The following is a 13,709-nucleotide window of genomic DNA, read 5'->3' as shown; positions in this document are numbered from 1 at the left end:
GTTAAACAAATTATGATGTATGGTATGGTTCTCGTGTTTACATACTTATTAACCTTGTGAACGTAGAACTCTATAACGACATGCCTGAGAATCTGACAAAAAGCAAGTCGGTAGCACCTCTCAAATATGTTCTCAGAACTTGACAAAACAAGTTGGTACCATCTCTCAAATCTGTTCTCAGTAATTATCTTTATTATCTTTTCAACATTTCTCTGTCTTGATTTATTCAAATGTTTTTGAGGGCCGCTAGCCCCTCCTATATTCAGCTATTAGTGTAGATTTTCGTCTTACACAAACATTAAATTCCCATTGACAATGAATGGAGAATTTACATATGTGTCTGAGAAAAGATAAGATCGCCCATCACTTCACATGGGTGTGATTTTTTTCAAATACAATACAAAAGCTCTGAAAAACAGAAAGCCAAAGTTGTGATAGCGATGGGCATGACCAGAACATAATGGACCGTGGACCCCGATGACTCCGGGAACAAGCTGGATTAACATCCGGATAGATCAGCTATTTTTACAATAATAACCTAATGACCTGCCCAATTAATTGACTATTTTACAAAATTATTGATTTCATCCATTTTTTTCTTTAGTGTTGCAATCCTACCACTGATAACTTCCGTCTACATGTGCCCCATTAGAGCCTACATTAGAGTGTGCTCCCTTGGGCGTTTGTCACGCTCGTCTGATATCGCCTCGTCAATCAAGAAGCAAGCTTCTCTGATATGCCGAGTTAGCTGACTTGACCAAACGACACTTCATCTCTCATTAGTAGCTGATCATTACACATCTCTTTTGAGAAGTATTACAACCCCTAGAAAGATTATCATCAATATCATCTTCCAATCTACGTAGGTCATCAAGGGCTGTACTAACAATAAAAATGTGAATACACTTAAATATTTAGTATAAATATATATTTTTCTTAGCTATATGCTATCACTCATAAGGTCTTTACACGCCATGGAAGGATTAGCACATCTTATTTCCAATCAATGCAGCTACACATGATTTCTGAGTGAGCTTTAGGAAATCTATATACAAGCACACAGGAAAATGACAACAAATTGATTCTTACAATGTAAAGAAAATCCATTAATTTCATAAATGTACAGTTTCTTCATGTTCTTGTATCCTGCTATTATTGTATCATCCATTAGCATTACCCCCACTTCCAACTACTTTCACAGCTATTAGCAATACTGTTTTATTTTATGCTGTTCCTAAGCATAATTGTTTTTATTAAAAAAACACAAATATCTGCGTGCTCTTAGCAGTTAGCACCACAAAATGCTGAAGGGCCCTTTTGAGGCCCATTAAGCTCACATGCATAACTTTTCTCCTATCCTACATCAAAGGATATTCACCCCTGAAAGGCGACAGCTGTGCTTCTTATATTGAACCATTTTGAGAAATGTATCTGTCCGTCCGTGTCACTGTCATCTGATAAATAATTAACCCAATGTCTGTCTGTCTGTCTGTCCTAGACACCTACTCCTCGCTTGCCCAGGTTATCTGCATTTGAACCCAGACATTGACCACTCCATTATGCAGTGACTCTCTGAGCCTTTTTTCCAATAGTATATAATAGTATAGTATTTACTAGCTAATATTCACTCTGTATTTCTCCATTTTAGATCACGTGACAGAAGCGGTTGCGTTACACCATCATTCGTTGCCTATTGAATTTTGTTCCCTTCCGGCCGCAGCATACCCTCTGGACACTACAAGCCTCATAACAACACTGCTTACACTCACGTGAACTCACTCGTGTTTTTGGCCTTCAATCTGTACATTGATGTGACGTCCACAAACGAGTTGTGTGTGTGTGTGTGTGTGTGTGTGTGTGTGTGTGTGTGTGTGTGTGTGTGTGTGTGTGTGTGTGTGTGCGTGTGTGTGTGTGTGTGTGTGTGTGTGTGTGTGTGTGTGTGTGTGTGTGTGTGTGTGTGTGTGTGAGAGACACCTCTATGAGTCTGACGGCATGCTTGGGGGTCCGCAGACCACCTGCCTAATAATACGATTAATTTTGTGCCCATCCCTGTACATAATTTGATGTTCATATATTGGAACGGGTAAGGATTAGTCAGATAAAATGTGAGTACGGAACAGTTCCATTTCCTATATATTTATTCTATAACACTTGTACAATAGACCCTTTTGCTTATGCATACATAGACGCACGCATGCACCATCACACACACAAGCATGCACAGACACACACACACACACACACACACACACACACACACACACACACACACACACTAGTATACAGACTGTATGCTGCTGTTCTGTCCAGTCTGTCTTTCTTTTGTGCGATACTGATGAGTACAAAATAGCCTGTACACTTATCTGTATGCTCTTCTCCTGCACACAACGATGTGTCGAAGAGAGTACGGAAGTGGCCTTCTCTCGATGGCGCCTCCATGTCTCCGCTCTTGTCACACAGGGTCTGATGGTGTGTGTATCTCTTGTGTGAGTAATGATTAACTTGACCCCCTGCTGTACTGAACCAGGCTGCGCTCAATTCTACAGCTATCATGTACCATGCACGTACTATATACAGTACGTTTCCCCTGGACCAGTGGTGCCCTGCCACAGCATGGGCCAGCATGGCCTCGTGGAGCGTGGACACAGCAGGCCTTGTGTGATTGTGCCCATGAATAGACTGTGGGGGCAATTGTTCTGGGCTGCTGTTGATAGTCTATCTCTAGCCAGTGCGGTGGTTGATTCCTGAAGATAACAATGTGTTCCAGCTCCAGCAGAGTGGGCGCATCTTTAAAATAGACCTGTAATCATAGACCCAGACTGAAAACACGTCTCATAATAGAATGCCCACAGAACCCAACTTGCGAGGCAGACTTTTCTTTTTTGTCTCATGACTTACTTTCCTTGGCACCAAAATTACAGTTGGAGTGTTTAATCATATTTTAAAGCTCAACCGTAGCAGCGTATTAAGTTGTTGATGTCATCTTGAGACATAATTGTACCGTCTATAGGCTATTTAGCTAGACTCATTTAACACTGCCTCACTGCCTTCAAGTATACAATGTTGTGTTGCATATGTTGCAGGTGTGAAGGACAACATTCTGCATCACTACCCAAGGCAATTTTTTTTGTTTTAATCTAGTCTTGGTATTCCCTAAATTATGTAAAACTAATCATTTGTACTCTTTCCACTGGGTCTTGTGTGTTTAATTTTAAGAAACTGAAGGTTAACAGGCTCCAGGGGAATACTTTAAAACTTTGTAATTTGCTGTTTAGTGTGAATTATAAATAAATAAAATCCACCAGCTCTTACTTGGGTATTATTAACACATTGACATTTCTCTTCTTGTCTAAGAGTGGTCTGACCTTTTACGTAGGGAATTGTGGCATTGCCTGCATTAGTATGTGCATATGCCTTTAAAACAAGGGAGACCCTCAACCCAGCAAAACAAGCTAAAACCATTCTTCCTCCTCCCTGCCATAGCAGCAGTTTCCTATAGGGATATAAAGTGCAGTAGGCTATAGAACAGGGTTCCCCAATAGGCGGCCTGCGGGCTCCCAGATATAAATGGCATTAAATGGGGGTCAGTAGCCTATGCATGACAAACTGGGCCTCCTTTTCAAATGGGGTCTTGGCAAGACCTTGACCTCACGTGCAGACTCGGCCCCCAGCCTGGTATCCTAGTCAAAATATGGCCCTTGAGGAAAGTTAATTGGGGAACCCTGCTATAGAACAATAACTGAACTAAAAGTTGTAATCCTATGTGGCAATTCAGAAGAACAGATATGCAAATGGAATTGCCATAGTAACTGTATTGTTCTTAATGCCAGAGCAGAGAACGGATTGACTGACTGAAGTATCTGATTTCTCAAGAGAACCTTAGCCCACCTGGTCGAGATGGGAGCTTTGAAATACTTCTGAGGAGTGGCAGTGAGGAGGACGCAAAAACACTTTAATCTTTCAAGCTTGATTAATGCTTTATTTTCCTTAAAGGAAAAAAAGTGTAGGGCTGCTGATGCAGACAGTAAGGATAATAAATCGTGTGTGTGTGCGTGTGTGTGTGTGTGTGTGTGTGTGTGTGTGTGTGGAATTAAGTTTTCTGACAATTTGTCAGATGGGTTGGCATTTGGATCAGCAGTCACTCTGATGGGCAGCGATATGTAATCACAGTGCCACAGTATGTCTTGTTACTTTCAGTTTCTCATTCTATTTCACTGGATTACTACTCCACCTATTCATTTCTGTGGTTTTGTAACTGTTGTGGGAATATGTAGCATGAATATCAAGAGGCACTGTTCTATGAAGTTTTGATTTGAGTGAATGTTAACACAAAGACTCAGTAAGAGAGGAAATCTTTATGCTATGACTATGTGGGTGGTCCGTCTCTATATTCTGTGAGCTTTCGTTATCATCATTGCCTGAAGCTAATATTTCTCTGCATTCCATAACAAAACGGCTTGCTTTGGCATAGGCTAAACTAGATCATATTTTGTTTTCATTGAACTGCAATCAATATTTCCATGAAGTGGATGGACCCATTCATAAACTGACAACCCGCACACTTCTCACATGATCAGCTATAAGCATCAGCACTTTCACTAGGATCCTTATGTTACTCGTGTTGCTATGCAAACAACCACAACTATGATAATATAACTGTGAGGGTAAGCTGATCTTGGGAACATTTCCTCTTCTGGTGTCCTCCGTTTGTTTATGAGTTTCCTCTCAGGCTTCAGCCCTCGCTCATAGCCAAGCACAACAAGGCTTCTGATCCACCAGAGGAAATTAGAGCATGTCACCATCGTTGAGACTAGGACAGGAACTCCAGTAGCGCTGTTCATCTGACAGCCAGTCCACAAGGAAACGTGCCTCTGGCAGGCTCTCAACAGTTGTTGACTTCTGCATGTATTTTGATAGGTTAATTAGGGGTGATGGAAAATGTTATTTATTATGCTTTCATACTGTGGGGATGTTGTGTCTGAGATTAGTAGGCATTTGATCGGTATACATGAAGGGAATTGTTGCCAATATTGTTGGAATTGGTGCTCGATCACAACACAATACATTTCTTCATTATTGTTGTCTATCTTGTGGAATCACTGGTGAAGTGTCCATATATAATTGAAATAAACTTCACAGTGTTTACTTTTACAATACAGCCAGCCTCTGTTGACGTTCAATAATTGCTTAATAAAAGCTGGAGTAACTCTCTGACAGGTGTCACAGGTTGGTGTCAAGAGCCTCCAAAGTGTCATTCCAGAGCCTCCAAACTGTTATTCCAATTGTTTGGAAAGAAGATTTTCAAAACAGCCTTAGGTTTTCCATTGAATATGCAAATGATAACTGTCATTCAAAGCTGGCTTAAGTTCTAGAAGTGAACTTAAAAATGACTTGACATTTCACACATGATTTTTACATTATTTTCTCCACTCTTATATATTGAATAATTGTGTCCTAGGTTCAAGGTTCAAGGTTAGCTTTATTGTCCCTTGCGGGAAATTGGTTTGCAGCCAGATCATAGTAAAAAATACACACAACATTCAATACAAGACTACATCATCAAGTAGGTTCCATACCACCAACTCAAATGGATTCTCTCCATGTGAGACTCCTGTGTGCATTCAGCGGCAATGTGTCTGCCACACATGTTTCAGACTCCTCATCCTCCATCGACAGGCTGCCTCTTGTCACATTTTTCAATTAATACATGATTGCAATTATAACATGATCTGCCCTCTCTGCTCTCACCATTGTGACTGAATCCATCTCTCCTTCATCCCTCTTCTTCCTAGCAATAGTTACCCCATTTATCAATTGCTGCAGTACGACGACTTTTCTGGTTAATCGTTTTGGGATGAAAATGGCTCTGCAGTCTATACAGTGTGGTGTGCCATTTACTGTACAGTATGTTGCGGGGGGGGGGGGGGGGGGGGGGGGTTAATTCCTGCTGGGAATTGGTTGACCTTTGTTTCCAGACGTCTTACCCTTTAACTCGGCTTCATTATATCCACCGTTCATCCCTTTATTAAATGTTCTGGAGTCTGGACTGTAGAAGTCTCATTACTCCCCCGTGTGACCTGAGATATATCTGATCACTGGCCTCATCAGTTTTTCATGGCTCTAGCTGTCTGGTCAAATAACAGTAATTTCACGAGAACAGAACGAAGGAGAACAGAACAACATGCCTGTCTGTCTACCTGTCCATCTGTTTGCCTGTACTGCAGGGACCACAAGTCAGTACCTCTGTTATAAGTTACAGCTGTCCAAAGGGATATACAAAACAAAACAAGGACTCTGCTAGCAGAATACATCATCTTATTGCAACATCCAGCCTGCGAACTGGTCATACTGATGAAAAAGTAAAAAGATGGCAGGGGAAAGGTGTGGTCCTCCTGTTCCTTCGAAATTAACAGAAGATAACAAACCTCCAGATGGCTGTATTTGTGGAGGGATGAGATGCATAGTTAGACAGCCACACTGACCCAAACAGGTTCCATCCATCTGAGATGACACAACAGCAGATGTGGGAAGCTAGGGCCAAATGTCAGGGCCTGTGAAAACAATACAGAAGGTGCAGCACAATGCCCTTCCAAAGGACAGAGTTACTGTCCAGCCACTTACATGCACATAGGCTAGTGGTTCGGACAAATGGCCTCTGGGCCTACAGTGAACTGTAATCAAGTTACGTTGACATCTGCATGGGAAAAGTTAGCTAATAAATTCTTCCACGGGAAAGGAATGAACGTTTACAGTATGTAGCAATCTGAGGCCAGCTCAGGACATAGTGATGATGTCATAATGGTTTAGGAAGTGCATAGTGGTGTTTGGCTGTGGGCCATTACCGGGTTTGACGGAATATTCCATTTGGACCTTTTACTTGCTAGAACTGAGCATACTCCACTAGTTTAATTTATGTTTTTTACTATATACACCGATTTGTTCTTTTTAGGCAAGTCGGAGCATAATACATAATACAGAAATGTTTTCTCTCTCTGACCACACTCCTTTTAGACAGGGAATAACTTTGAATGAATTTTGATACCCCTTATATTTAAACAACTGCTGACCACACTCTTTTTTTAGACAGGTAATAAGATTGAATGAATTTTGATACCCCTTACATTTAAACAACTGTGTCATGGAAGCAATACATCAGTTTTATCAAGAAGAACAAAGCCTAATTTATTTCCAGTTCAGTCAGACAACTCACGAATAGATTAAACAATATTTATTGAAGAATGAGTAATGAGTGTGCATATGATATTTGACTTGGCGTTCGGCTCTGCTGGATTTCTCCCTGCTCGGCATGATTAAGCAACATCATAAAACATAAGAGCAGGGAGATAGATATACAATAACCCCCCCATGGGGAGCATAGATAGCAGAGCCCACCGGTGGTGCTGGGGTGGTGGTGGGAGAAAACATCGCATACAACCGGGGAACCATGAGCAGAGGAAGGCAGGAAGAGCATGGAGTCTAGTGAGCTTAAGTAGCCTGCCCACTTAGTCAGCTGACTGCCGCATCAGCGAATGACGTGAGAGACTTGCACACACGTATACTCCCACATAGTAATGCAGCATGTTAACCCCTTGAGCATAGTATGGGCCTTTGAGCAAGCAAGAACCTCCCTTGAGGTTGACTGACTGAACTGACTCCGCCGCTCCGCGTGCTGCGTTTGATTTGTTTGGCACAATGTGAAAAAACAAACGCAGAAACGCAGCAATCTATATTTTGACAAGAACAATAAAGGCAACACAGTTCAGCACACCACTGCATAATGTTGTAACTCGAAAACAAAAACATACTCCCTTTTCATATCAATTTAGTTTACACATTCTGACAGGAAAGATATAAGAAAGTCAAAGCCCTGGTCACTGGCCGGTCTGCTAGGCTGTGTCTCTCTTAGGAAATGTTACGCTAAGCTTCTGTTGTTATTGGCGGCTACAGGGCAGGCAAACATACATTTTTAATGCATTATTTTGTTTCTGTCATCAACAGATGTGTGAAAGGAAGCCTGTCAATCTTGCCATTCTTGTTGACTCTAAAGCTTACACAACTTCTACCCTGAAATACACCGAAATAATTATCCTGCTCAGAATATCAGAAACGCATGACTTCCAATATCCACAGAACCTGTTTCCACTGAAATTGGTTGTTGGTTTGAAAAGGCTACGTAATGCATGGCATTGTTATTTTACATTGATTGCTATTCTTTTTCTGTCTCTTCAGTGACGAATAAGAAGCCGTCTTGTGTATCCATCACCAAGGTGAAGCAATTTCCAGGCTCTTCTGCTTTCGCCAAGAGGTCACAGTGGACCATTGACCAGCTACGGCAGGTCGACGGCATTGACCCCAACAGAGTAAGTCAGTGACTTCTAACCCTCTTAACCATGTACAGGTTAAATGGAAGACTGCATGCAGAACTCAAGTCACAATACAATTGATTTTGGTTTTTCAAGTTTGATATCTGTTGCTATAGCTGATATTTTCACGTCATGCTAAATTTCTATCTCTCTCCCCCCCAATGCACACAATATTCCTCTCTCCCCAAGGACTGTCCAGAGTTTGACCTGATGTTTGATAATGGCCACGACCAGTGGAATGCTAGTTCAGCGGGAGAGAAGTGCACCTTTATTCAGATCCTCCATCACACCTGCCAGCGCTATAGCTCAGCCAAGATACCAGAGTTTGTCAACTGTCAGTCCAAACTGCTGGGAGGTAAAAGATACTCACTACACTTACCATCACACACTGCACAGTACAATCCTCAGTGTTCATTATCCCTGAGAGTGTAAAATGAACACTGAAGATTTTACTGTGTACTCAAACCTCACATTAGCTCTGCAATGCTAAACTTGCCCATCTGGATATTGTAAAGGGAGACCATGAAAAGTTTTAAAAGGATCTCATATCCATGGAATCCATGGAAAGGACCTTATCTGTGGCTAAATTAGCATTGTTTTCCATGTTTTTGGACTATATCTATGATATTTATAATATGCACATGGTTGAATAGCAAAAGATGGCAGGTGTGGGTGTATGTCAGACCTGACCAGCATATTACTAGCATGTACAACATTGTTTAGTATCAGTGTCATAATCTGCATCTGTTGTGTTCCTTTGAGATTTATTATTAATATTTGCCAGATTGGACCCCAAGGCACAAATGGACTTTTTTTTGCAGCATTCCCAGTTCACTAGTACCAATACATATTTATTTTCTACTGTAGATACTTTTATTATTATTATTAGAAATGTTTCACCCTACACTGTACCATGTGGCTGCCAGACTTCCTTCAACGCAACGCAACAAGTCTATCATTATTATTTAATCCAGATATTAATACTGTAAGGCTGCGAAAATCAGTCCATTGTGGATAACCCCTTATCCCTGAAAGAAGCATGAATGTATGACTCCTCTAAACACAAAACTAATTTCAAACTGATTTTACTCACACATGTGAGTGCATAAGTGGTCATTTCCTGTGCATGTGTGTGATACCCCAGAGGTGTAGGCCTTAATCAGCTATCGATCTGTTTACCCGCTGGGCTCATCTTTGAGCAACACTTGAGGCTTCTGTATTATTTATGGATTTATTTTTGGAAACTCAACCCCACCCCTCTGTACGCTGAGTCTCTATATCCGACTCATACAGGGGGGACCAGATGGGGTGTTCGAGGCATCAAGCCACAGAAATGCAGAGAATCAGGAAAAACTGGAAAATAGCGTGGTACACACCCATTCACTCTTTCCAGATTCAAATCCCAATTCACCTCGTCAGTGAACTATACACTGTAAAGTCCTCAGTATAAACCCATAAGGGTCCATTTGTATTTATTTTGTCCATTTGAGTTAAATTAACACTGAGGAATTTACTGTGCAGTTGTTTTGTATTTCTTCGTTGGTCTGTAATGATGTTAGTACTTCATGCATTTGGTTGCCCAAGCTGTCAACACACTGTAAAATAGTGAGAATGAATATAGTTTGAAATGCCAACAGAAATTGAAAGCATTACTGTGTGTAGACATACCCAGCAGACGCTATTGCAGGGGTTTGCAAGTGAGCTTGACCTCAGGACAGTTATGTTCTAAGCCATTTGATGGTGGGTCCGAATATAATCAATGGCTAATTTAAGAACTGGAACTTGTGATAGACTGCCTTCAACACAATAATAATAACCTTACCATACTGCTATAACAGTAAAGATCTGTGTGGTATAATGCATACTGATAAAACTGTGTATATAATCAGATGTTACAGGTGCAAATAGGAATGTGTGTGTAATCATTTTGCACAGGCCACATCCTTGAATGTAGTGTAATGTTCAAGGTTTTTTCTTATACACAGTGTAATACTTAATCACTTAAACTGCATATATTATCCGGAGTCCTCCAGGGCGCTATAGTTGATCCATTCCTCCCCCCTTCATTACAATACGTTGTGAGCTTGTACTGTAGATCCACTAATTTTTGCTGAATGCTCGCCCCAAAATAGGCACAATAGGGTTCAATCATGACATGTGGATAGCTGAATAAGGCATGTGAAACACAGGTTTTTTCCCCATCTCAGTCTAAGGAGGAGGGCTGACAGTGAAAACAGACTATTCAAATGAATAATGGAAAATCCTACCCAGTTTCATCAGTGTAAAGCCTTGTGTATTATCTGTCCACATCCACTGATTGCACTATGAGGGGTTCAGCTCCACAGTGTGTCCTGCTGCCTAATTCATGTGCCAATCATTCACTCTCAACATGGATAAAAGCATAATAAGCATTCTTTAGATAGGGTAGAGTCTGTATTTGGACATTACAGCCTACTATATTATGTGGAACTGTCAATAAGATATTGTAAATTATTTACCAAATCTTCTCAGTCAGATATTATTGCCAGCGGGCTGCCTGTTGCTGCTCTATAGTGTCTGTGGGGGAGGAAATACGTCCAGGACTTTAAAATATGTGTGCATTTACACAATACAATCCACAGTGTTAATTTTTTTAATAACTAGGCATTAGTTTTGTGTATTTTCAAAATAACTAAGTATTTTCGTGAAAAATCTTTAAAAGTAGTAGCTTGTAGATATTCTGTTTGCTATTTAACTATGTAAAGTACATACATGTATGTATGTATGTATGTAAAGACGTGCACGAATGTGTTAACTGACTCTGTTCAATACTGTCCCTGACTAATCCATATTACAATAAAACAAAACCTCAATCTAACACTAAAACCAATGAACTGAACTAAAACTAAGCACATATATTTAAAACCAGCCTAGTAAACCTGCATTGAAAAGGGATCAAAGTCAAAATCAAATAGAAAAGAAAAATGCAAAACTATAATGAACTTGGTACACACTGTCAACTTCCCCCACTTTGTTGGAAGCAAACTAAAGCCAAATGGATCAGATAGGGATTCAATCATGTTTGTTTGAATTTGATGTAGAAAAGATTGCATTCATTATATTTCTATCTCACATCCAGTGAGATGCTGTTGGGTGGATCAATAACATATTTTTGAAGAAGCAGTCCCCCCCCCCCCCCGGGCTGTTTGATAAATCCAGAGATGCTGTTTAAAATATTGTGCTTTTTACAAGATAAGGGACACTACATGGAGTAAAATTGTATCTGTTCCAATTTATTTCTTGCTGCAAGCTGTGTGTGTGCGTGCGTGCAGAATGCTTCGTTTGCTTATGGATGTTACCCTGACATCACCCTGACCTCCCTCCCACTCTGCAAACCATGTCCATATTTACCTCATTCACACTGACCCTAATGAAGTAAGTGTGTGTGTGTGTGTGTGTGTGTGTGTGTGTGTGTGTGTGTGTGTGTGTGTGTGTGTGTGTGTGTGGGGTGATGTCAATGAAGTCTGGAGGGTATGATTCAAATGCAGATGTTCCACCTCAGCCACACGCCTCCTTATTGTAGACTCGGAGGACTTAGACGTAATAGGTTACAGATCTCAGGTTCTTCTGCCGCCCATCATTCTGTATGGCTGCAGGCAATTTAAGAAGCCGTTCTCTGATGTGTGTTGTATAAGATGCGAGGAAGATTTTATATAAATGATGTTTCCCGTGTTGTTTCCTGAGTTGTGGCATTATGTACAGTATTTAGTCCAACCTGTGCTTTTGCCCGAAGCTATTTGCATTTATGCATTTGATGTAAAAGACTTGCCATTATGTATGCAGATGCAAGCCATTGTGGGTTAGGGTTATGGATCTGCGTATAAATATAGACCCGGTTGTGTGTGTGAGAGCCGTAGGCAGGGTTCCTACGCAAGTATGGAAAAGTATGGAATTTCATGGAAAGAAATGCTGTTCTGTTTTCCCGGGCAGGGGACTCACCGGGGAGGCCTTCGGTCCCTGCCTGGTCGGTGATTCCATCTTGTGCTGTCGCCTTAAGGCGTATTCATACTCCAGTTTTAGGTGATAAAGTGACCACCAAAACATGATGTCACGCTGCGGTGATAAGCCACTCACACCAGCACCGAAACGGTGGTCACCTTATCACCTAAAACTGGAGTATGAATAGCCCATTAGGTGCCTGCGGTGTCCGTACTCCCAGGTTAGGGCTTTCACTGGAAACGTTTCTAACGATTACGATTAGCTCAAATTATTGCGATCATGTAATAATTGTAAAAGCGCCTAGTGAGAGGGAGTTGAGTGTGTTTAGACACTGTGGGTGATGGACAGACCGACCACACTGAGACAGGAGGAGCAGAGACCGTGCCAGATTGCAGCCAATCTCTGTCCACTTCAGTTTAAGTCTCACACCAGTGCAAAACAAATATTATGACGCTGCTCAGGTGTGGGACCATAACTGTGGGGGTCACCTTCTACAGACGACAAAATTGGTAGAACTCCCCAGAAAGACAGGAACCGGTTAAGCCTGATTGATACTTAAGCGTACAACGCTATTCCATGTCGAAAATACTTGTATCCCAGTGCATTGTGAGCATTATTCACTATATTTGATCAGCATGGGACACTCGTAGGACAGAGTAGAAGTTTACAAAAAATTACAGTTAATAAATTGGACATTTTAATTATTTTTCATTCAAATGGAACCTGTCCATCATGGCTTCAATTATTGAATGGAATCAATAGGCTGGACTGTTTTAATAATAACATTGTGGTTATTACTTCAAGTCCTAGGCTTGTTACATTCATTTCACTGCCAAAGACTATTCAGTCTCGTTCTTACAGTATATACACAGAGTAGAGGCCGTATTGATGTAAATATACTGTATACTAAGTTATGGTTGACATTCTTCCTTATTAGGATTTGCCAGAGAGGTGAACTTGAACCTCTCCGCTACCTCTCCACTGGATCATCTTGACAGGCAATTATCTATTCCACTGAAGATTGCCGGTCAATACCATCTCCCTACTGTTGGCCATGTAAACACAGAAAAATTGCTTGTCACTTTGCCAGTGTTTGCAACAGTATGGGATGAGTTAATGAGCTTGTGCTGGAGATATATATAACGGCTTGGCATGACAAAGTTTCTTTAACCGCCGAGAGTAGCATATGTAACAGGTCAGCTCCATATATGGAGATCTAAGGGTTTGTGGTTTGAGGCCAGATGTAGAGTTGCTGTCCAATATTGATGAAATATTGATTACATTAGGGATCTCCATCCCTGATGATGTCGCATGATGTCACGACTCATGACCACATGGTCATGCCTGGGGGTGACTGACTGACTTGAC

General features: G+C 41.1%; 1 protein-coding gene across 2 annotated transcripts in view; it reads left to right on the top strand.

Annotated features, from left to right (window-relative positions):
• Positions 1-13,709, top strand: part of stxbp6 (syntaxin binding protein 6 (amisyn)) — a 76,343-nt gene that overhangs the window by 50,547 nt on the left and 12,087 nt on the right. For both annotated transcript variants that reach the window (XM_083792028.1, XM_083792029.1), the window contains exons 3-4: positions 8,230-8,360; positions 8,553-8,718. In XM_083792028.1, the coding sequence (XP_083648154.1) occupies positions 8,230-8,360; positions 8,553-8,718 (297 nt within the window). The remainder of the gene's footprint in view (positions 1-8,229; positions 8,361-8,552; positions 8,719-13,709) is intronic.

The sequence above is a fragment of the Protomyctophum parallelum genome (assembly GCF_964188405.1).
Source record: "Protomyctophum parallelum genome assembly, chromosome: 20".
Classification (NCBI taxonomy): domain Eukaryota; kingdom Metazoa; phylum Chordata; class Actinopteri; order Myctophiformes; family Myctophidae; genus Protomyctophum; species Protomyctophum parallelum.
The sequence above is the reverse complement of the archived record's forward strand: the minus strand, read 5'-3'. Positions and strand labels throughout refer to the sequence as shown.